This window comes from Melanostigma gelatinosum, assembly GCF_949748355.1.
Source record: "Melanostigma gelatinosum genome assembly, chromosome: 11".
NCBI classification, from domain to species: Eukaryota; Metazoa; Chordata; class Actinopteri; order Perciformes; family Zoarcidae; genus Melanostigma; species Melanostigma gelatinosum.
This window is the reverse complement of record NC_136644.1, coordinates 7,177,609-7,200,615: the sequence shown is the minus strand read 5'-3', so window position 1 is coordinate 7,200,615 and position 23,007 is coordinate 7,177,609. Positions and strand designations below refer to the sequence as shown.

The 23,007-nt window shown below is 42.6% G+C and overlaps 1 protein-coding gene across 1 annotated transcript in view; it reads left to right on the top strand.

Moving 5' to 3' along the window:
• The window catches only part of usp43a (ubiquitin specific peptidase 43a), a gene marked incomplete at its 5' end in the record, with an annotated part of 72,790 nt that extends 51,747 nt beyond the window's left edge, over window positions 1-21,043 (top strand). Inside the window, 10 exons of the mRNA XM_079277905.1 lie at window positions 267-435; window positions 2,937-3,048; window positions 5,942-6,045; window positions 6,865-6,942; window positions 7,109-7,238; window positions 9,905-10,024; window positions 13,644-13,893; window positions 14,999-15,157; window positions 19,595-19,756; window positions 19,876-21,043. Coding sequence (XP_079134031.1) covers window positions 267-435; window positions 2,937-3,048; window positions 5,942-6,045; window positions 6,865-6,942; window positions 7,109-7,238; window positions 9,905-10,024; window positions 13,644-13,893; window positions 14,999-15,157; window positions 19,595-19,756; window positions 19,876-21,035 — 2,444 coding nt within the window. The 3' untranslated portion in view covers window positions 21,036-21,043. The remainder of the gene's footprint in view (window positions 1-266; window positions 436-2,936; window positions 3,049-5,941; window positions 6,046-6,864; window positions 6,943-7,108; window positions 7,239-9,904; window positions 10,025-13,643; window positions 13,894-14,998; window positions 15,158-19,594; window positions 19,757-19,875) is intronic.
• Window positions 21,044-23,007: the final 1,964 nt, after the last annotated feature.

Genomic DNA, 23,007 nt, shown 5'->3' with positions numbered 1-23,007 from the left:
TTTCTCTCCAGTCCGTCTGTGAAAGAAAGCCTTTGATTATTCCAGGGTTTTTATTCTGATCGCACGCTTTTAGTGATCTGGACCCCAGGTACTCACAGACAAGCTGTCTCCTGTCAAACTCAAATCAAATCAGCTTTATGTTCTTTACCCCTTCATTTCCTCTGACATGTACATCTTCATGTTAGAGATATTGCTGCTTCTTCTTCTTCTTCTTCTTCAGCTGCACTTATGAAACAGTCTGTTCTGCCCTCCTCTGTTCTGCACAGGGTATCCCCGCAGCCTCCCCTCCTCCCCCTACACCTCCACGGCTGGACCCGACGGTCAGAGGTTACCTCCGTCTGGCACGCTCTCCTCTGAATACCTGAACCAGGGCGGCTCCAGCAAGGTCCTCCTCGTCATCTGCAGCACAGCAGGATCTGGCCCGCAGGCCGTCAGGTGAGCTGCAGGCTGGCTGATTTCCAAGTTGTTGTTGTGTGGCGTTATGTTTTCGAGTTGTCCGTCCGTCCTCGTTTACCCGATATCTCAGGAATGAATGTCTTCAAATCTGGCACAAACATCCCCTTGTCTGGGGCGGGGCTCTCTTGTGATTGACAGGTCACGAGCATGGAGTTGTCCGTGTGTTCGTCTGAGAACTTAAAACCTTTCACAGTGTGTTTTCAATTCATGAAAGTTAAATGTAGGGATGGATATCGTTATGATTTTCGCAAAACTAGGACTCCTATTGATTCTGCTTATCGGTTCGGTTCCTAATCGATACTCTTATCGGTTCTTTTTGATTATTCTACGAGGAAAAAAGACAATTGATTAAGAAAGGAATCGACATTGGTAGATCAGTCTTGCTTTTGAGCAGCAACACAAGAAGTTCCAAAATCTTTACAATACAGTCGCAACGAAACAAATAGCTGAGCGACTGGCTTTCATTCATTATTCTATTCTTATCAGCAAACCCCGTATGGCATCGCTAACGTTACCTGGAGAGTGGACGAGGATGGACGGCTGCTCGCCAAACGGCGGAAAACGTTTCTGCACATTTATGTCCTGCCAAATGTCGTGATGAATTGCTTTTGAGGGTTTTATTGCATTTGTGACGAGAGTTTTTAGCATCTACTGAAGTAAAATGTGGCCACACGTTGGATCTTTCTGTTCTCTCTGCCATGACGTGTGTCTCGTGCTGTGCTGAGTCGGTGTTTGTGTGAGAGTAAAGCACAACTCCACCCCTTAACTTTTAAAGTGCCCGAAAGCAGAGTCAGTTAACTTATATCTTTTTCATGAGATTGCGTTTGAGGATGTCGTCTCACATTTGTGAGACAGTTTTTTTTATAGCTTCAAGTACAGCTGTAGAGACATCGTTTCTCCTGCTCCACTGTGTCTACAGTCTTAAATAGAACACCGAAGTTATTCTCTCCCACTCTCATCATCCAATGCTGCCTCCATGTCAACATCCAACTTCTATTTCGGCTTCGACCCGTAAGTTTATTGCATGAATGCCACAGACGTGGCTGGTTTAATTTAGCTTGTGCAGCTTGAGCTCCCATCCAGTTGACAGGATAGAAACCGAGACCGATTCCAGCAATGCAGCTCAAATTCAAGCACTTAACCCGTGAAAGTTACGTTTTATCGGCTGCCATGTGTTTCCCCCAACAAGGGTACGCAGCTTTATTAAGTTAGTTACTCGGCACCTTGAATGCGTCTGATGTGCAACAGCAACACAGTTAGGACAAAGAAACAGTGGGAGCAGCTGCCGCTGGATGGCTGCTTTCTGTTTGCCGCCTAAATGGCTTTGTGAATCAGAGAAGAAATGCTCTGATCACGTATACTTCCTCAGCACTGAAGTTGTCACTGTAGGCAAGAATTTCATTTTGCTTCGAGAGTGAATTTGTTGTGTTTGGCGTGGATTCACCCGATGGAGACCTTTTCACTCTGAGGTCAATTGTACTAACTGTAAGTGACTGTAATGTTTTTTTCCTGAACCCATTGGGAGATGTGTGCTTTGTAACACAGAGCATCATCCTAACGGGAGTGTTCATTTGACCGAGGGTAGACTGTGCCCATCAGAGTGCCGGGTGGAGATTGTTGTAGCATTCGAACGGTAATCCTCTGACACGAAGGCGCTTTGAAAATATCCCCGGCACCATTATTAGTGCTCTGAGATCGTAAGGCTCTCCACAGGGATCAATAAACCTTTTGTCATCCAGTTTCAGTCCTCATGTCCGACAACAGGCGTTCCTATGAAAGGCTTAATAATGTCAATGTGACATTTGAGGACTCATTTGTCCACATGACTCACGTGTATATGGTAGTAAACACCTGGGTCTCTCTTTCTTCTGTATCCAGCCATCACCTAAATTCAACGATAGGATCAGAAACTGGCTCTAAACATGGCCAAAGGTGTGTAGACACCCGTACTAATGTACGTGGCCACGTGAAAAGCACAACTCCACCGCTCTTCTGCGATAACGTTCCAGCTTTCCACAAGATGTTGGTGACCCGGCTGCAAGGATTGGCTCCAGAGCGCGACTCACAATCAGCGCTCCGAGTGATCGCAAAGACGCTTGACGGGGATCGAGGTCAGGCGAAATGAAGTTCTTTGATTACCGACTTGGAAAACAATTTTTTTTTTTTTCTTATTTTGCTCTGTGCACAGGGCCATTGTCATGTTGAAACAGGAAACATCATCGTATGTTTTAGCTCTTAGAGTTCCCTAAACTGAAACTCATGGGTCTTGCCAAACTCTTGCAATTGTTATACAGAGAAACAACAAGCAACAGCACCACAATCTACAGCCATGACCGTACCATTGAATCGACGCCTCTCTAAAACATTCAAATGAATTCTTCATTGAAATTAATTTCTGTTTTTGTTTTTTGTGCGGATGACTTTCCGAGTTTACCAATCTATTTCATGTTCTGTCCCTCTCCTCTCCTCTCCTCTCTCAGGTTTGGACCGCCATTCCTCATGCGCGAGGACAGGAGCGTCTCTTGGGACCAGCTGCAGCAGAGCATCCTCAGCAAGGTCTATTATCTGATGCTGAATGGATCCCAGGCTCAGGTAATGGTCTCCCCCTCTCAGTGTGTTAAAATGTCTTCCATTACTGCTACATTCCTGAATACACAACACATCCCGTGAGTTTCACTCGGTTCTCACCGCGAGCGCATCTCCACTCCGTGGGGCTTCTTTTTTTGCTGATTCTGTTCTTATTTTAAAAGGAAAACAAACTGTTATTACTGTGTAATATTGACACTTACAATAAACAACAATGCTGTTTGTATTTTCACGAAAGTGTGCCAGGACTTTGCTGCCATTAGTTGCTGCCTTTCTTTTTTTACGAGATGTTTTGGTGCCACCCAGAGGTTTATTCAGCAAAATACAACTTTCCTGTCAGGGAATGGAAAAAAGGAAAACTTGAGACGTTGCTGACTTGCATGCCAAAAGTCCGGTTCCTCTTTCCCAGAATATCAAAATCAACCGAGAGTGCTAATGCACTGGATTGTTCGCTGAGCTAAATGTCAGAGCTGGTGGAAAGGTTTGGAAATGAAATGAACGGTGAAGTTTGTTGTTATTGTGTTGGAAAACGTCCACACATGCTTTTTGTCACTTTGGAGTGAAGTATTTTACCTTCACCAGAATTTTACCCCATGACATTTCAGAAGATGCTTTTGTACAATGAAAACCTTTTAGATTTTTTTATAATAACATTTACCATCTAGTAGTTTTTCCTCTTATTGTCTGCTGCTTTTCAGCTGATTCCTCTCGGATAAACTCTCCTAATTCAGTTTTCTACCCGAATCCTTTTCATAGGGAAACCCAATCTGCGTTTTATATTAAAGGTCATACAATGCACCAGGCTCCTTTTCTCTTTCTTTTTTTTTCTTCTTCTTTTTTTTTTTACTCAAAACGTACATTCTCTGATGGTAATCTGTCATTTGTGTTGTTTTATAATTTAGAGATTCTGAAGGATTTAAACTTTCAAAGGAGTACATAGGGTACATAAAGGGTACATTGTTTTTTGAGTTTTATTCTTTCAGGCAGACCGGTTACAATTTTACAGGGTTTAAAAATCCTCGCAGGTCTTTCTCTGAATATTAAATCAATCAGAGTCCTGGAGGATTAAGTTGTTGATGAGGAGTTATTGATCAACTGTGGGAGGTCAAGATTCGGAATTCGCTTGAAGTTCTTTCAAAAATAATCTGTCTTCTGAGTTGATGTTAAAATATCCCATACAAGTTACCTCTGTTATTGACATGTATAGATTTGGCAACGCTCAAATCAAACTCTCATGGTCACTTTTTGGCGTTACTAGTATGTACTGATTACATGGGATGCTTACTTTAGCTTAAAAGAACAGTGTGTTTGCATTTAGGGGGGGATCTATAGGCAGAAATGGAATATAATACAAATAAATATGTTTTCTTTAGTGCATAATCACCTGAAAATAGTGTTTTAGTTACCGTAGAACTTAGCTTATAACTACATAAGGAGCGGGTCGTCTTCACGGAGTGCTATGTTGCCGTGTTTCTGCAGTAGCCCAGAACACACAAACCAAACGCTGGCTCTGGATAGGAGCGTTGTGCCGGCCACTGTAGTTTGCCTGCACGTTTGCACACGGAGGAAGTTTCAGTCGTTTGCAATCTGCAACCTCACCCCTAAATGCCGCCAAATCCTACAATCCTACATTTAAAAGCTTTGCTACTTTCAAATTAAAGATGGTGCATTCATTTACTTCTCGATATGAAGGCTTTGTATGTTCAGATTCTCACTCAGAAGACCCCTGGGTTTAGTTTTGGGTCCCGAAATCACTCAGAATCCTCACTGGTGCAGATGACGGATCATCTTCTCACTCAAAAAGTGTACCGAACTCTAATGTAATGACTCATTATCGTCCAATAGATAAATAGACCATCTGAAATGCTCGCTCAGGCCATTCAAACTTAAAAGAGACTATTCCTCTTTGATTTGCTGCTTTCGGCTCCTAACAACCAACTAATGTCTTTCTTTGAAAGCACGTCTGCAGTCTCTGCGCACTAACGTCGGTCCGCTCAGAATGAACGCATTAGCAGCCCGATTCTGATATTTGTATTTTATTTTACTCTGTAAATTGTTGCTGCTACAAACGAATTTCCCCCTAAGGATAAATAAAGTTTACATCTATCTATCTATCATAATCAGCCCTCTTGCCTTCATGCATTTTCTCTATTCCAGGAACAAGGAGGCGGCAAGACCAGTTGCGTCACCGATAGATAGAAATTAGGGAGGTTGTGTGATGTTGCGTGTGGATCCTGCCAGAGTCAGCATCAAATTAGGGAGTTGTTTGGTTTACACGGCACTTAGATGTTGTCCAAATGCTAAAGAAGTTTCTTATAAGCGCTCTGAAAGTCTAAATGACTTATTCACGTCCATTATGTCTGTTCAAAAGGTTTTGAAATACCAATTATACCAATATTATACACACAGTCCTGTCTATCTACATGAAATGCAGCAAATTAGTGCTGAATGCAAGATAATGCTGTTATGGACAATATGCGGTTAGATCAAAGCCGTACGAGGCGCTACACAAGCAGTGAAGGGCTGAACGTTTCATCATCTTAAATAACTTCAAGTTACGCACTTCAGAGCGACGCTATGTTACAGAATGTCGGCGGTTATCGATACTGGTAGCGGTCACCTTTGTCTGTCCTCAGAGAAACCCCGTTATAATTACAGTGATGGCAGAGCTGGAAAACAGTTGACCTCTTTTCCAGTCATTGAAAACACACGGAACAAAATTGACGTAGAAATGGTCATTTTATGGGCGAGTTATTCTATCAAACAAACTGAAGTCAAATATATTCCTTCATCCGTTGATAATCATTGAGTCACACCCCACTACACACCACCGTTCATCAACCTGCTGCTTGAGCAGGAAAGGACACAGATGTACCAAAGTGTGTTCCTCTCCCTGCAGAATGCTGGTGTGCTGTTTAAGATCAGAGTAGTGGGAGGATCGGCCGCCTACAGCTACCTGGCCCCACAGGACAGCAGGCCACTGTACCACCCGGCGGTTGACAGGTCAGACACTCTCTCACACACACACACACACACACACACTCACACAAACAACTTTCTGTTCTATATATACAAATGAAATGATTTGACTTATTACAGTCCTGTGACAGTCGCACTTTATTCGTCAGAACATTTGATGCATTACTTGCTGTCAGCATGTAATGGGAGTTTCAACAAAAGTATCTGAAACATGTGGTAAAGCTGAAAACTAACCCTGCCTTCAAAAGTGTCATGGAGATGACTGCATGTTCAGAACACACGGCGGACAGGTGTTCTAGTGCATTAGACAAAAAGCTGCAGTTTCTTTCAGAAGCAAATGGACCTTAAGAGGATTACAGGGAACGGAGTATGATGATTGGTGCCTTTATTTCCTTTATGTGATAAAGAGCATACAGCTGAGGGGCTTGGTATGAATGGCTGCTGCTGTTCTACTGAGCTGCACTGAAGGTCAGATCTCCATAAAAGAGCTAGGAAATGAGATCTTCCAGATTCGACTCGTCATCCAATAGGGGTGTGTGTGTGTGTGTGTGTGTGTCTGTTAGTGTGTCTCCGAGTTCACAAGCAGGAACGTTCTGCTTGATTTCTTCCCAACAGTTGAATACATTTAATTGAATTAGCTTGGTGCAGCTGCTGAAGCTGATGTGCTTGCTAGCTTGTTTTGTTTACATCTACAGGTGTGTGTGTTTGCATTATTCTACAATCAATTTGGCATCATTTCTTTATGTGCTGTTCCATTGTACTTTTTTTCATTTCCGAAATGTCTGGAGCTCAGCCGATGTTCATACGATGTGTATTTCAAGTTTGTCTCTTGCTGTACCGTAGAGCTCTGAAGTTCTGCGGCCCCGGGGGACCTCCTCACGTGAAGGTTGTCATTGAGTGGGAGAACAAGACTAAAGAATGGTAAGCAGTGTGCACAATCATTTTAACTTCTGGTGGAGTGCGATAAGATGTCAACAAACACGTAGGCGGAGCGCAGGGCCGCTGCGCACGTCTTCCTGAGTGTCGCAGCGATCCAAAGCTCTGCTCTGCAGCTGACTGAGAAGGATAAACTGTGCGTGTGCTGCAGTCTCTTCGGCAGCATCCAGGAGGAGGTGGTCAAGGACGCGGAGAGTGTGAGGAGCCAGCAGCAGCAGCACCTGCAGCAGCACAGCTGTACGCTGGACGACTGCTTCCAGCTGTATACCAAAGAAGAACAGGTGAGACTGAGGACAGCACAGCTCTGGAGGAAAAAAACTAAAGTTGTTGTTCACACATGGTAGAACCCAGCCACCTGTCGGTCTTGGAGTGGCCTCGTGTGCTGAGGAAATTCTAAATTCACTCTCTTCTCAATCACGAATCGTCTTTTGGTGGTGGTTGTTATATAAGTTGTAAAATAAAGGCGCAGCGGCGCTTCATTAAAAACAAACAAAACAGCCATTAATGCAGCAGTAAAGCTGTAACTGAATGCTGCATTCAAAGGGGAACTTCCACCAATATTTCACCTTAAACTCTGTTTACAGGTCTAGGACTGTACCTCTGATTATGTAGCATAAAGCTCTTTTTGTTGCTCCAGAGGGAGCGACGGAGAATCTGATGAATTGCGTTAAGTGGTGTCGCCTGAGTCAATGTCAGTTGGGGCTGAAAAGTAGAAGTTTGGAATTGAAAAGTTTGTTGTGGTGAGATGACCTGAATGCTCAAGGCCACATTAGTCACTATTTGTGCACCCAAATTTCGTTGTTTGTCATGCACAAGGTTTTAACAAGAAAAGAATTGTGTGAAATAAAAAAAAAAGAGGTTTTGTCTGGTTTTGGAATCTGACAATGTTGGAGTGCAATATTAAATGTGTGTAGAAGTCTTCTCAAATAAAAGCAACGATCTCCTGATTAAAAAACGTTCATATTAAGATATACGTCATCCCATTGCTCCTATTACGACCTCCAAGCAAGCGGTGACTTAAATCTTGTTCGTCATCGTTATTAGTAGCACGTCCACTTCTTGTTCTTAGCGACGGTGCCCTTTTGGGTATCTGTACACCGTCTGTGAGCTGTGTGCTTTTCTCAAGCCTGAACTCCTGCAAACCTATACCGGCAGTGAATTATTCTATCAAGCCACAGCGAGTAGAATAAAGAAAATAAATTTGGGAACAAATGGACAGAAATCCCTGCAGAGCTGCAAAGTATGGAACATTGCAGATAATAGTTTCAAGAGTGGACGACTGACGTTCTCATTTATTTTCAAGTAGGTCTTCTTGCAGAAGGAATTTGTCTTGGTTTTGTGTTGCATTGCAGTGAAAAATATCCAAAAAGAGTCCATCCATCCATTTACTCATTATCTTCCGCTTATCTGGGGCCGGGTTGTCCAGAGCAGCAGGCTGAGCAGGTTATTCCAGTCGTCCCCGTCCACAGCAACGTTTTCCAGCTCATCCTCGGGGACCCCGAGGCGTTCTAGGGCTGTCCAATGTGGCCAAAATCTTTTATCACGATACAGCTCACTTCATATATTGAGAGCGATATATTTCATGATATAGCGTGAAGTGTCAACCAATCATAGGATTTTGTTTCATGCTTTTCTGTTCCATCTAAAAAAATGAAAAAAATGCCATTAGCCAGTTCCCGGTGCTATTTAATGGAGCAAGTAGCCGATTAATTTCAGTGATTTATGGTGGCAGAGTTGCAGGAAGCGACTCCGCTGCCCGCTGAAACTCGCAGCGCACCAAATCAGCACTTTGCTGCTGACGGAAAGCACCGTCAACGCCCACGCACCAATTAGGTTTTGTGAAAGGACGCAGCAACGCGAGGCGAGGGAATTCAATTTCCTGACCTCATGTCATGAAGCAACGTTTTAAGACGAGAGGAGCATGGAGCTTTAAAAGGGGGGAAATGGGTCCATTAAGCTGCCTAATGCTAAATGCAGGATTTTGCTATAACCGATGGCTTTAGTCATGACTGGGATGGTTATTCATTTTGACAGAATCGTTTCAGTGAAGTCAACCTCTGAGCAGTGTGAAGAAAAGTAGGCTAGAAGCATTTCACCTGAGTCAGATCCCCACTTGAGTCCTCAGTCCCCAGGCTTTAAAACCATAACGCAAGAACCCCGAATTACATGACGAAATAGAGTTAGTTATTTATTTTGCACAATTCAAACAACAAAATTTAAAATAATCAAACATAACAGAAATAAATGAATCACAGTGCAGGAAGAGACAGAAAGCCAACTTGGCTTATTTGAAGCCTCCACCTATATAATAATAAAATTTTACAAAATGACAAAGAAAAAATAAAATATGCATAAGACATTACAACAAAACAAAGAAAGAAAGAAAAGGAAAACAATTATAATAATAATGTAATTGTGTCGAGTGTGAGTGAGCGTGTGTGTGTGCATGTGTAATATAACAGCTAAAACAAGAAAGACATGAAAACTAATACATAAACAAACTGTTACAAAACAGCAATTCGATGTTCTTTTAGGCATCTTTTGAAACATTTTACAGAAGGACATTCTTTTGTGAGGTGGGAAAAATCATTCCATAGTTTGGTTCCCCTAAATCTTATTGAAAATGTACCTCTGCTCGTCAGTAACGTAGGAGGATGAAGATGTGAAGATTGACGAGTTGAGTAAGAGTGAACCTGTGAATTGAATTTATAGTAGGTCTTGAAATGATCAGGAATATTCCCTTCACCTGAAAGTATCTTATAAATGAAAACACAAGTTTGTGAAATATTTATGTCATAAATGGTAAGAATCTGCAATTTCTGAAATAGAGGAGCAGAAGAGAAGTGTGAGTGATCGGAGTTACTAACCACAAACATCAATAAATGTTACATTTCTGTTAAGAAATTGATTTCTTTGACCACGTAATTGGTTCTTCGGCTGATTCCAGCTTGCCCCAGATGACGCCTGGAAGTGTCCGCACTGTAAGGAGCTTCAGCAGGGCATGGTGAAGATGAGCCTGTGGACTCTCCCTGACATACTCATCCTCCACCTCAAGCGCTTCCGACAGGTACGTGTGCCGTAAAAGTGGTCTCCGGTGAAAACAGGCACTCTGGTCGAACGTGCATCGAATCATTTACCTCTGAAAAGCTGCACAAGTCGATATTTTTCAATTGACAATTGATCAACTGACTACTGTGATGTGAAAGGACTCGCTCGTAGAGTTATCACCTGTAGTGGCCCTCAGCTCTACGGAGCGTTTTACACTTTGCACCAAACTGGCAAATTTAGCGACTAGTTGGTGAACAGAGGAGTGAGTTCATTACTTGGCCAAAAAAACGATTCCAAATCAATGCCATGAGGGGTTTTTGTTCCAGGTTTGCTGGATATATCTGAAAAAGCAATTATTTGTTCACTCATTTCCATTGAGAACTTTACAAGTTAATGATAAGTCCATGTTGTGTTCACAAGCTTATTTTGTAAAAGCAGCTTCAAGAGAAGTGAAACCTTTGAAATGTCCTGCACTTTCTGTATAGTTGTGTTTTGTTGTGCTCTTTCCTTTCTGTGAGGAGTGAAAGTAACAAAACGATCAACAGCTGAATCAATTCAATGGCTCGTATTGAAGAAAAAAGGCTCTCTTAGTGATTGCATCAAATATGCTGCGGTCAATGAGGATTCGGTCTCTGACAGTTTGAGAAGTTATAAGTGAGGGGTGAGATAAGTGCTGAGCAAAATAAAAGGACAGACAGTCCTCTTGCCAGCACGGTTGGAAACAAAATGGTATTTCTCAATCATCGAAACACACCATCTGGTCCGCCCTCCTTTTAAAAAAAATGGGAACCGACCCCCCCCCCCCCGAATGTCCCTGAATACCATGCATTATTGAGGACGGGTCAGCTGGGGAAATAAGCTAGGGCTCAATCCTACACATCCACCATGTCAGTTAGAGCTTTTTCTAAATGCACTTGTACACAACAAAAGCTGAGTGAAACATTCTGCTGGTTGTTCGTCTTTGGGGAGAGAGATCTCTTGCCACACAATGGTACTACTCAGTAATTACCAGCAGCACGACAGCCACTGCAGCTTCCCACACACATAAAATACATCCAGCTGTGCTGCTTCCTCCAGACAGGTCACCGGTTCTTTGGTGTTGCACGGTATACAGATACTACATACACACGGCGTCACTGCTTATGAGAAGGGCACTTGAAAATAAGCCCTTAAGTCGAATAAGTCGAAAAATAAGCCCTTCATTCACTGATGTGAAAGAAAGTGCTGTTTTTGGTCTTCAGACTCTATTGGAAAAACACAGACTCAGCCACTGGATTGGCAAGTTCTGGCATCAAATTTGGTGGGAAACAGATTTTGCCAGACTGCTGAGGTGAAATAACTGAAGGTTTACTTCAGCACGTTACCCCTCTTTCCGAATCGGAGGACAGGAAACGCATTGCACACTAATTCTAAGCAGGTGTTGTAAGTAATTAGGCATTTAGACATGTCTGAGTGAGGAAAGCACGTTGATGTTGACGTTGATGTTGACGTCCTTGCGACGAGTCCTGGTGGACAACGCATGCTCGAGGGACTCATTCAAGGAAGTCTGCTCTTCTCGTCCGACTCAGCAGACTGAAACCAGCTCAGGGTGAGACGGGCTAATGCGGTGAGAATACAAATGCGTAAAAGGCATATTTACACTGGAGAACGGTCTGATGAAACCCAGAGTGGAAAACAAATTCCAAACCATCATTTATTAAACGAGAGTGAGTCACCGGGGATGATGCTGCCGCAGAGTTTGGAAACAAATCAACACTCGGCGGTTTCAATTAGAGCGTAACTTGCGCTCGTGATGTGTTTTGTAGCGGAGGAGCCATCGCTTCGTTAAGTTCTTGGACTGAGAAAGTAATGTAAGTGATGAATAACACTTTTTTTTTTATTTGTATGATATGAGTGGCGGCTGTAAGAGATGGAAGTGAGGAAATGAAGACTGGGTGAGCGCTTCATTTCTGAATGTAGTTATAAAGTGACATTAATGAACATCACTGGTCTGGGATGTAAATGTACCCGATGTAGAAGAGTCTTTTATCTGCGAGCAGGTTATTATATGAAATAATGCATACCTTCACTTTTTTTAAACTAATGACCATTCTAATGAGTATCACTGCTCATTAGGGCTTCTCAATAATATAGTGATTTACTCTTGAATATTGCGACGAACAGTTATACGTAGAAACACATGATTGAAGGTGTCATAAAAATATGGATGAAAGCATTTAGAGTATGTTCAAAATATGAACTATTATATGCCCAAATAAAAAAAGAATCAGCAGATTAGGCGACAATTGCAGCGCTTTACACCACTGTTTATGTATTTACATGAAGTTATTTATGTAGAAGTAGGACTGTAATCGCCGCCAGCAACGTCACAACAGAAATGAGAAACGCCTGTTCCGTCTGTCATAACTGTCCTTAAAACCTGCAACATGTGAGGCAGGTGTCATCAAATATTAATGATTTTTGGGAGAAATTGTCTAATCCTTGAAATGTAGGATTGAAAAGCAGGATTAAACAATTGACATAACATGTTTGTCTAAGATGAGGTTTTGATCGAAAATGACTTTCTGCAGTGCTGAGTTATTGATTGGGACAGAGAGCAAAGACTTTTTGATATTTTGGTGATTGCGCTGTCTTGACTTATGATCAATATCTCTGTCTTATTCGCATTTTGCTTCAGCAAATGTTGTAAAGGTATGGAATTTAATTATTGTAAAAAACCACCGTCTATTCCATCCCCGCCTCCGAAGTCTCAAAAGTCCACTTGGCGAACGGGAGAGTGTTGAGCAGTCGCACATGCGTAGGTCATTTGGATAAAGTGATCACGGATTGGGAATCTAAATAGTTACTTTCATGAAATGAAAAATGATGAAAACCTAATAACAGCTTTTTAAATCTTAAATTTGTGTTTAAGCAAAGTAATTGCACTTGCGCTTTGAAACGGAAGTAAGAATACAAAATGACTGAATGCGGAAGCGCCCTATAGATCACACAGAATAAGGTCAATAAGGTTTAAGAACTCCAGGCCCAGGGGATCATCAGGACAGCAGACATGGATATCTACAATTTTCTGACAAGCAGCTGGCACCATGTTGCACGCTGAGCTTCAGCCTGGCACCCTGCGTCAAACTCCAGCCATGGCCATCAGGCACTTCCTTGCGAAGCTCCCATTCCACGCCGTGATTCCCATCCTCTGACCGATGTGATTTGTCTCGGCCTCTGCATTAGAATTCAGTTAATCGCTCTGTTGGACTCTGTGCCGAGGACCAGCTCTGCACAGGAGACTTATCCAGCAGCCAGCAAATCCGCACAACAGAACAAGAAAATAACAATTGTGATACAGAAATTCACAAGCTGATGTTTTTTTAATGCTAAAATCCTCCTGCAACATCACTGATAGGGTTGTGGTCAAAAGTACATGAACATGCTTGAAGGTTTCATTCTTTAGAGACAGCTTTCTTCCCCTTGTGATTAGTCTTGGATGTGATATTATTTCAATTTTATTTATTTGTTGCAACATTAATTTCAAAGCTGCTCAATCAGTTGATTTCTGTTCGATCCACTCCTCATAAGACAATGTGTGTTATTTGTCATGCCTGCACAGATGTGTACTGTATATTCATGAAAAAATGTTGAAACAGGTCGGCGAGCGGAGGAACAAGCTGTCGACCGTGGTGCGCTTCCCCCTGACTGGTTTGGACATGGCCCCCCATGTGGTGAAGAGGAGTCAGAGCATGAGGAACCTGAACTTAGGGGGCTGGCCACCGCCCTGGAAGCAGCCGTCAGGCCAACATCACCAACCTGCCGACATGATCCTCCCCCACGACTATCTGTACGACCTCTACGCTGTGTGTAACCACCATGGAGGAATGCACGGTGGACATTATACTGGTATGGAATTGGGTAAAATGATACGTTATTCATGTTAACTTCAGGCTTGCACTCAGCTCTTTATGTAGTTCCATTGGCTCCAGCCAGGGGCCGGTTAAGAGTAGTGAGTGAGGATTCAGCAGGCAATCAAAATCAGTATAAAACAGGCAATAAAAAGAAAGTGTGAATCACCCCCTACCATGAGAGCTCATTGAGCCAGTGTAAACAATTCAAGTGTTCGTACTGGGAAGTTAATTTACCTTTTAAGAAAGAAAAAGGTTAATTATTACATCGTCATGATGTGTTTTACATTTCATTTGTAAAATTTCGTTTTTGGCGAGAAACTCGAGGCAGATTATCTGAGATTAACAACACATTTGCAAGAAACCAGTATGCAAACGGTAAGAAAGGCGTGTATACTGAAGCGCATGGGATTTATGTTTTGTTTTACTTTTTTATCGTGGTATCGTATTAGATATTGAGATTTGTGGAATTTCACTGGTATTGGTATCGCCTATATTATATTTCTGGTATCTTGACGGCTCACCAGCAGTTTATTCCTCATTAGTTCCTGAATGAGTGAATAGAATGAAAATAAAACCTCTTCCTGACACATTCTGAGGCAGAGTTATTCCACACAGGTGAGGCAAAGGCAGGTCGGTAATTGCCGGGGATGGTTTGTGAAGACCCACAGCTCGAAGGCTAATATGCAGGAGAATTGGAGACAACAGGAGATGAGGAAAATAAAGCAGTCGTCTCCATGATGGCTTGCGTGACAGTTGCCTCCTGTCTCTGGGTTTTTTATGGCGTGGCTGAAATCTCACCTTTGAGTTGTGTGGGTGGTATACATGCAATATAGCTGCATTGGTTTTATGTGATACGTATCGAAACCTCTTTATGACAAGTTTGGACCACTTTCATTGCACTGTGTTTATGTAAAGCAGATTAAGTTTTCTCATTTATGACGTGTTGCTCAAATTGAAGGAATAAGGCTGGCATCATCAAATCCCATGAAAACCACTTTGGCCTATTCCTCCACGCAGCAGATTTGAAGTTTTGCGTCACTTGATGTGAGCACTTTCTCATAATTGCGTTTGACAAATACTGCTGTTGTTTTCTTGTCCAGCTTACTGTCGGAACTCAGTGGACGGACTGTGGTATAGCTACGACGACAGCAGCGTGGACTTGGTGCCAGAGGAGGAAGTGTGTACCAGAGGAGCCTACATCCTTTTCTACCAGAGGCGCAACGTCATTCCTCCATGGTCGGCCAGTTGCTCCGTCAGAGGTATGATGTCAAGTGACTAGCGAACAGGAATTAATTGATTCAAAACAATGACAAAGATTCATGTCTACACAACACACGCTGCTCATATATTCCTTTAGCATCTGAGAGTTGCAGTGGAGAGAGCTGTCTGACAGATTATGATTAAACCTTCTAACATTCAGCTGATTCAACTTTCATTTTTGTTTTTACACGCACCAGTCATGTCAGCAACATCTTACAGACTTATTATTATCTCCGCCAGGAGAATAATGCTATGAGTTGCGTGCGTTGGTGAGTTAGTGTGCACCTCCGTGTCTGTCCAAGGCTACTCTCAAAATCTGCTGCAGCAAACTGCATAATATTCTGGGTGGGCAGTTATCCTCACTCCTTTGAACCGGCCCCCGGCCGGTAGGGGGAACGCATGACGACACAGCTGAGTGCATCTCCAGAAAATACTTTGCTCTCATTTTGGCAAGCCATAACGTAAATTTGGGGAAGGTTTTGTCATGCAGTTCCAAATCTGCTGACCAAAGACTTGTGGGTTATGGGGATTCAACCATAGTTCTCAAAGATAGAGATTCCAGCTTGTCAAAAAAAAAAAAAAAAAATGAAATCAGAGAATAGATTGTTCTCTAGTTGACCTGCCCCTAATCAGAAGACATTCTACCAGGCATAAAACCATAGTCTGCTCCATCTGCAGTTCCTTCTCCCACACAACCTCCCTCTGTCTAACAACTGCTCTGCAAGGTCTGTGCACGTCGAAATAACACCAACATATCCATTGTTAAATTATGTAAACTACTCTCCAAGGCGACAAGTACCTTTTTCCCACAGGGTTTCAGTTGGTTTGGAGACAGCCGCCTATGCTCTGTGTGTCCCAGGAGGCTTTTTTTTAAAAGAGGTTCATATAAATTAAATGTCTGTTGTCAAAATACCCTTTTAACAACTTCAGAGTAAGCCCATAGGTGTCGCTACCAGGAAAGATTCTCTCCGCTCATCACAAGTGTCAATTGCTTTGTTCCTCGAAAGCCTTTCTCCCTGTTCTACGCTTCTGTAGATGATGATGTGCAGACGATTACGTCCGCAGGGTTTGGTGTGTGGCTTGGCGCAGACATAACAGATGCTTTCAATATCATGCCACTCCTCCCCTTGCAATGGCATCTTTTTGGTGTGAAATAGTGTTCAAGCTTTTACTTATCTGCTAAATTCACATTTTTGGCACTTTGTGAGAAGCATTATGCTGGATTCTCTACACAGACTCCCTTTTGTCCTGCATCTTTTAGACATTTATTTGTTGTTGATTTTTGTTCAGTTCAGTGTGGAGAGCATCTGAACGAGCCGACTCACGGCTCGGCACTACGAAAGGGATGAGAACGAGGGTGCTGTAATTTAACATCACAATGTTCGTGTTGTTTTTCTAAAATAATATGTGAACTGTTCGTCACAACTTCTTTTTAATTTGTGGATAAATATATGATTTTACACTGTAAACATTTCCAGAACAATTAATTGTTCAGACGAAGGCTGTAATATGTGAAAATAATGATTTAGCAAATTTAGTATGACAGGTTTTTGGGCGTTATCTATAGTAAAAGTAATAGTCCAAAATGGTCAACAGTTGCATAGTTTTAAGTCAAAAACCTTGACTTTTTATTGAGAGGATCCTCACACCCAATATCTACGAGTGTCTTTGATTCAGTATTTTTCTCTTCATCCTGTTGCATTATATGTACAAGCCTCCTGACTGGCACACTGCTCCTAAAACCTGAATTGATAGCACACACGCCTCAGCTCTGCATGTATTCCTGCCTGTCTGACTGGTGCCAATTGCAGGCTGTAAGCATCCTGTAATATATCATAGAGCGATACAATAGGCTACGAATAACACATGTAAGCACTTTAAGTATTGATACTATGGGTAAATATACAAACACACCCCCTTAAACCTATAATGTTTCACTCACAATATTATTTGAGTATTATGGGCTTACTATAGAAGATGTGTAGCCCAAGTACAATAATATAACAATGAAATCACAACTGATTTTGACTGGCATAGTATAACATGCTTAAAGACATAATGATTAAATAGGAATAAGTTGCAAGAGATTGCTGATACTGGCATCTATACACTCCAACAGGTCCTTCCGTTCGTCTGTCTGATCCATTCCCGTGAACATAAATGTCCCATGCGACGTTTACCGTGGACATGCTTTCCAAATAACTTCATTATCCAAACTACATTCATTCCTGGTCATGAAATGTGTGTAACTGAGGCTCTCTCTCGCTTTAAATATCAGAAGTTCAAAAATATTCATCCTCAGGCCAAACCCTGCAGCATGCCATGCCCTCCGTTCAATCAGATGACTCTCGATTTAGCTCGTCCAAGCCCCTGCAGGATCTTTTGCACTCCATTTTTGGTTTAGCCGAAAGCACAATTTAAATATGTACCGTTCAGCTTGGTATGTCTTCTCTTCCTTTTGCGCCAACCTCCTCTTTAGTCCATTGCCAGGAGATGTCTCTGTAGTTTGTGCATTTCTTGTAATTTAATTTTAATCCCACAATCTTCAAATGCAAATGATCAAAGCCATGCTAGCAGGGAGTTCCACATTCGCTGTCAACCATCTCAGAGCCATCTTGGGAATCCTTTCATTCAGGCTGTAAGCATCCTATGTTAAAAAGTTGCATCTTGGCATTGATAAAAGACTGCCTCCCACTTTGTCACTGGTGCACAAGTTGGTGTCATGGTAAAGGCAAGGTTGTTTTTCACAAAACAAATGCGCTAATGCTTGAAGCAACTCTGCTAATGGCCTTCTAAGGTGCGGTGAATATACAATCAGATATCGCTCCTTTGATCCTCAGCGTGATCTCATTTTCTCTGATTTAACCTTAAAAAACACAAAAACTCAATATCCCCGAAACACTCAAAAATAGATCTTGCCAAGGTCCCAAAATGATTACTGCTGAGACTTTTTGGTCTTTCTCTTTTCATGATGATATTCTTGCATCAAAAAACGTTTGTCTTCCATAATCAGAACATTGTAATTATATATTAACCTTCTGGAATCATCCACAGCTGAGTTGAAACCATTAACCCTACCAGCCTTCCACCAATCTTATTCATCAGCAATATCGTCGTGCCAATGGCGGTATGCGTGCCTGAGTTTGCTAACCACTTCACTACAGAGTATAATCGCCTCATAGTCGAGGAGCTGAATGGCCAAGCTTAAACTGTATACTGCATTTTATTAAACATTTCAAACACAAATTGTCTGACTGAACTGTTGTCATATTTCACAGATACAATTATTCAGAGTAAAAAATAAAAAGAACCATCCATCATTCAAATTGAACTGCAAACATTGCAACTGGAAAATGCACCAGAAGCTGTCAAACATCTTGCTTTCTGTTTCCTCCTTCATGGTAAATACCCACTTTTTTGTTCTATGCAAAGGGAAATAATAGATGCCGACTAAAGCCTTTTCTTTGCCAGCTCCCCAGCATATAGATACAGCACTGGACATATCTCATTGTCAACAGTCAGTGCCGTCTTTGCAATGACTGAATTACCTCCTTTGTGAGTTGCTATGATACTGGTTCAGTCACAGCATGCTGGTTTAAACACAAACTGAATTTGCAATTACCTAGTTCGGGGAGTTTTGTGAAAGATGCAGACACTCACTCTTGGAATCCACAATCAGGGCTTGACATAATAATAATAACAATGTATTTTATCTGTAATGCACTTTTCATTTTTTTTTTTTTTTAAATCTCAGAGTGCCACATTAGCTTTTTGCCTTTCGGGCAAGTAGCCAAAATATTTTGCTTGCCCGACAGCCTGATTTACTTGTCCGAAATGGAAAATGTACAGGCCATAATTTGACATTACACACATTTTGTCGACATGATGTACTTTCCGTTGTTCGGCTTGTCCACTTTCAAAAGGACAAGCACTCTAGAGTGTGTATCTTCATCTGTGTCCACTTCCGCTGTGTACAATCCATGTATCTCTGTAGGTGTAAAATATTAAAGGCGAAATGTGAAGTGCACTGAAGCTTTAAATCATGACTCATAAAGTCTATGCTTGCAACACAATTATGCTGCAAAGTGTGATGGTGGATACGTATTTGATACAAAAATGTCCTCTAGTGTATTAAAAAGTGTTGTAGCATTTATTTACGTAAAGGATTTTAATAACTACTCCACCGCTTCTGCTGGTGTAATGGAACTGGTAAGTACCTGTGTTTTTACAAACTTCATTTAACTTTGATTACATCTGAACTTTCAGTTTTTGAAGAAAGACAAACTCCATCGATTTTACACATCAAAGTTAGTTTGAAGGTCTTTGTTTTAAAATGAGTCCGCCAGTGTTTTAGGAGTTCAATGCCTCATTAGTTGAGTACTCTTTCATGCTTTGTATTCCTCCTCTGATCCCTCGCTTCCCTCTGTGTCTCACAGGATCCACAAGTTCATCAATGTCAGACCACTGGCTCCTCCGGCTGACAGGGGATAGCAAGAGAGGCAGCCTGGTCTCTCGATCCTCCACCACCTGCCCATCTTCCTTACCTGACTCGCCTGAGTCTCCGGTCTTCCTTGAAAATGGTTCTAAACAGGAAAGAGGTAAGGGGCCACACTCAGTTTAGTGTGTCATTAGTTGCTTATTTCAAGATTAATGCTGTGTAAAGGTGTCGCATTTAAGTGTAAAAGCTAAAACATGTTCCTCTCTATATCATTGTCAGGGGGTTTTGAGAGCAGGCCCTTTATCAGGGGTCTTCAGGGACGCAGCGTGAGCATGAGAGCCCCCAGCAAGACCAAGGACAACCTGAGCAAAGTGTTTGCCCTGCGCTGGTCCTTTGGTTCAAAGGACAGACGGAAACCTGACCCAGAGCCCCCGTCTGTCCAAGATCCGGGCCCTGTGGAGCTGGTACAGTACTTGGAATCCGGCCGGCGGCCCCGGTGCACAAAGGATCCAATAGCGTCATTGATGAGCAAACCGCGCAGGAGAACGGAAGCTGCCGAGGGCCGGGCTTCAACCAATGTCCGATCTGCCAGCGTTGGGAGCTTAAGTTGTATCAATAAGGCAGGAGAGGAGCTGCCGCCTGAGTCTCCGCAGGTCCCGGAGGGACAGAGGAAGGCATCAGATAAGACAGCCAGCTTAAGACGCAGGAAGGAGAGCCAGACAAGAGATGAGATGAGCAGTAGCTCTGGTAGTAACACCCTGACCAGGAGGAAGGATGCCACGAGACAAACCTCCTCCAAAGCCTCCCAGGACACTACTGAGACAAAGAGGAGTTCCAGTGCTGGAGTTCAGCCCAGCTGCAGCACTCCTAGCCTTCACGATGGGACCCTGAGAAGACAAAAAGAGGACAGGGCTGATAGGGAACACCACGGTGCAAATGAAGGAAACTCTAAGACCAAGAAAGGAGAAGCGCCCAAGAACCACGAAGGGCTGCTCTCCTTCTTGAAAGGTAACTTCCTGAAGAAGGATAAGGACTCGAGGAAGTCCAAGGAAGGTGAGTCAGGGAGAGGAGGAGGTGAGGAAGGAGGCAGAAGGACCCCATCAAGGCTGTCGTTGTCCAACGGAGCCGAGGGAGGGGGAACTAGGGTGGAAAGAGACACGTCTAACGGCCTGGGCCACCTGGGCGATGAGCTGGCAAACGGGAAGATGGGACGAACCACGGCGGCCATCAAGCGCTCCCAGAGCTCCTCCAACATCCCCACCAAAGCGGAGCAGAGCATGCGCAGGACAGCGTCTCTGCATCGCAACGGGATGCCTCCGGCCCCGGCACCGTCACGCAGCCCGACGACAGACAAGCCGTCGTACGGCACCCTGCAGAGGACCCGTTACAGCACGACCTCGCTGGGACGCAAAAGGACGGTTCCCGAGTCCAGCTTCTGACACGGAGATGCTCGACTCAACCACAAGCGCGCACAAAGCCTTTTTTATCTGTCATAAAGTAAATGACGTCCAATCTTTGAGATCAAAGCAATAGAGCTCAATTCCCAGTGGAGGCTCAAAGTGGCCTGCACTGTGGAGTTGAGAGACACGTAGCAAATGAAGGGTCCTGTAATGCTGGGATATAATCAGCAGAATGAAATGATGCGACCTGTCCATCAAACGTATTCTGTTTTTTTTAGGACTTAAAACAAGTGCCTGAGCAACTAATATGCAGTTTAGACCAATGAGTTTGTGTGTTTAGCACTGGAAGCACGATATTCCACACACACCCATACAAGCACATTATCTGCATTTGTGTCTTATTACTGTAGTGTGAGTGCTGGGATTCATCACTCCTTTTTGAACTTTAGCACGGAGCACTGATTGTGTTCATTTATAGGAATGTAATGTGTCCTCTTGATGAAGGGAGTCGATTTGAGGGCTCAGTTTCCAATTTAAATAATGTATTCATCTTTAATCCCGTGTTTAATGTTTGTTTCAAGCACACAAACCAGTGTGTCGATGAAGGATTGACCCAGACTGCAGTTGTTGGTTATTTCGTGTTCATCCTGCAGTGGTAAGACCGGGACCTCCAGCTGTAATAACTCGCCAGGTGTGTTATTCTGTGGAGTTGCCGACCTGGGTCTTTTAATCATTCGCTGGCTTAGATGTTAAATCCCTACCAGGACCAGTAACACTTTATCTGTCTGCTGTGAAGTGTAATATCAAAGCAGTATCCACCGTTAGAAAACGTGTTTGGTGGTCAGGAAATGATTGCTTTGTGCTATGTGAAGGCAGTGACCGCAACCACAGCGTGTGAGTTTTTCTCCGGACTCGACATGCAGAATGCGGCTGCTTCACATGCTGTTCTGTCTCTGTTATTGTGAGGGATTGTCACCGGGATCCGACATTGGCTGGACATATTGCAGCCTAACATTGACCACATTTGGCCAGTTATCAGAGAGAGAAATACTCCACAAAACAACAAAATAGATGCAGAAATGTAAGGTTAACGACAGTGTTATCCCTTAAATGATCCCTCGTCTGAACAATCTAATCCAAAGAAGATTTAAAAGGCCTAAATTAAAACAAATTTCAAAAAGAAATAAAGGGAAATACAATACACATTGTGATATGTATTTTCTTTTTATTTCTGCATTTACTGTGTGTTTACTGTAAGCTAACTCATGCTAATTAGCTGTCAACACATGTGCCAAGAAGATCCCTCTGTCTGTTTGTACACATGCTTGAAGAGTCAGACAGTCGATCCCAAATCTAACTGAATATACCGTCAATAATAGTGGACAGATGATTGTTTTTTCCATTCGGCATGGACCATGCGTCTCAGTCTCCGAAAGGAAAACTTCTCACGTCATGATGAAAAATAATTAATTCGGTTGTTAAAGACAAAAGGTTCCATGTGATTTCATTTAATCATGACACAGTAGATGCAATCATGAAAAGGAAATGCATAAAACAATGTAATACAATTAGTATTTCACTTCATGTCTTTGTTACACTTGTTTTCATTTTGACACTTTAAATCTTCTACACTAATCATTGAGAACTCGAATTTGGCAGTTATTTTGTGACTCCAGCGTAGTATTATGATAAATTATGGGGACACATGTAAGCATATTTAGTGACATTGTATTTGCATAAGAATGACATGATACAGTCGAGAACATGAAGGAGTATTTATGAATCTTTATGACTGTCATTTGGTCAATTATGACATTTTTTATGCAAAGTTGACATTTTATGAATATCGTGACATTATTAACCTAAGACAACGTAGCCAGAGCCGCTGGGAGTGAAGCGCTTCTTTCAAAATAACTTGCATAACTGGTGGAGGAAAGCAGAGTGTTGATTTTATCTTCCTGGCCCGGGTGTCCCCAGGGACTCCATTAATTCAAATGTGTGACCTCCTGGT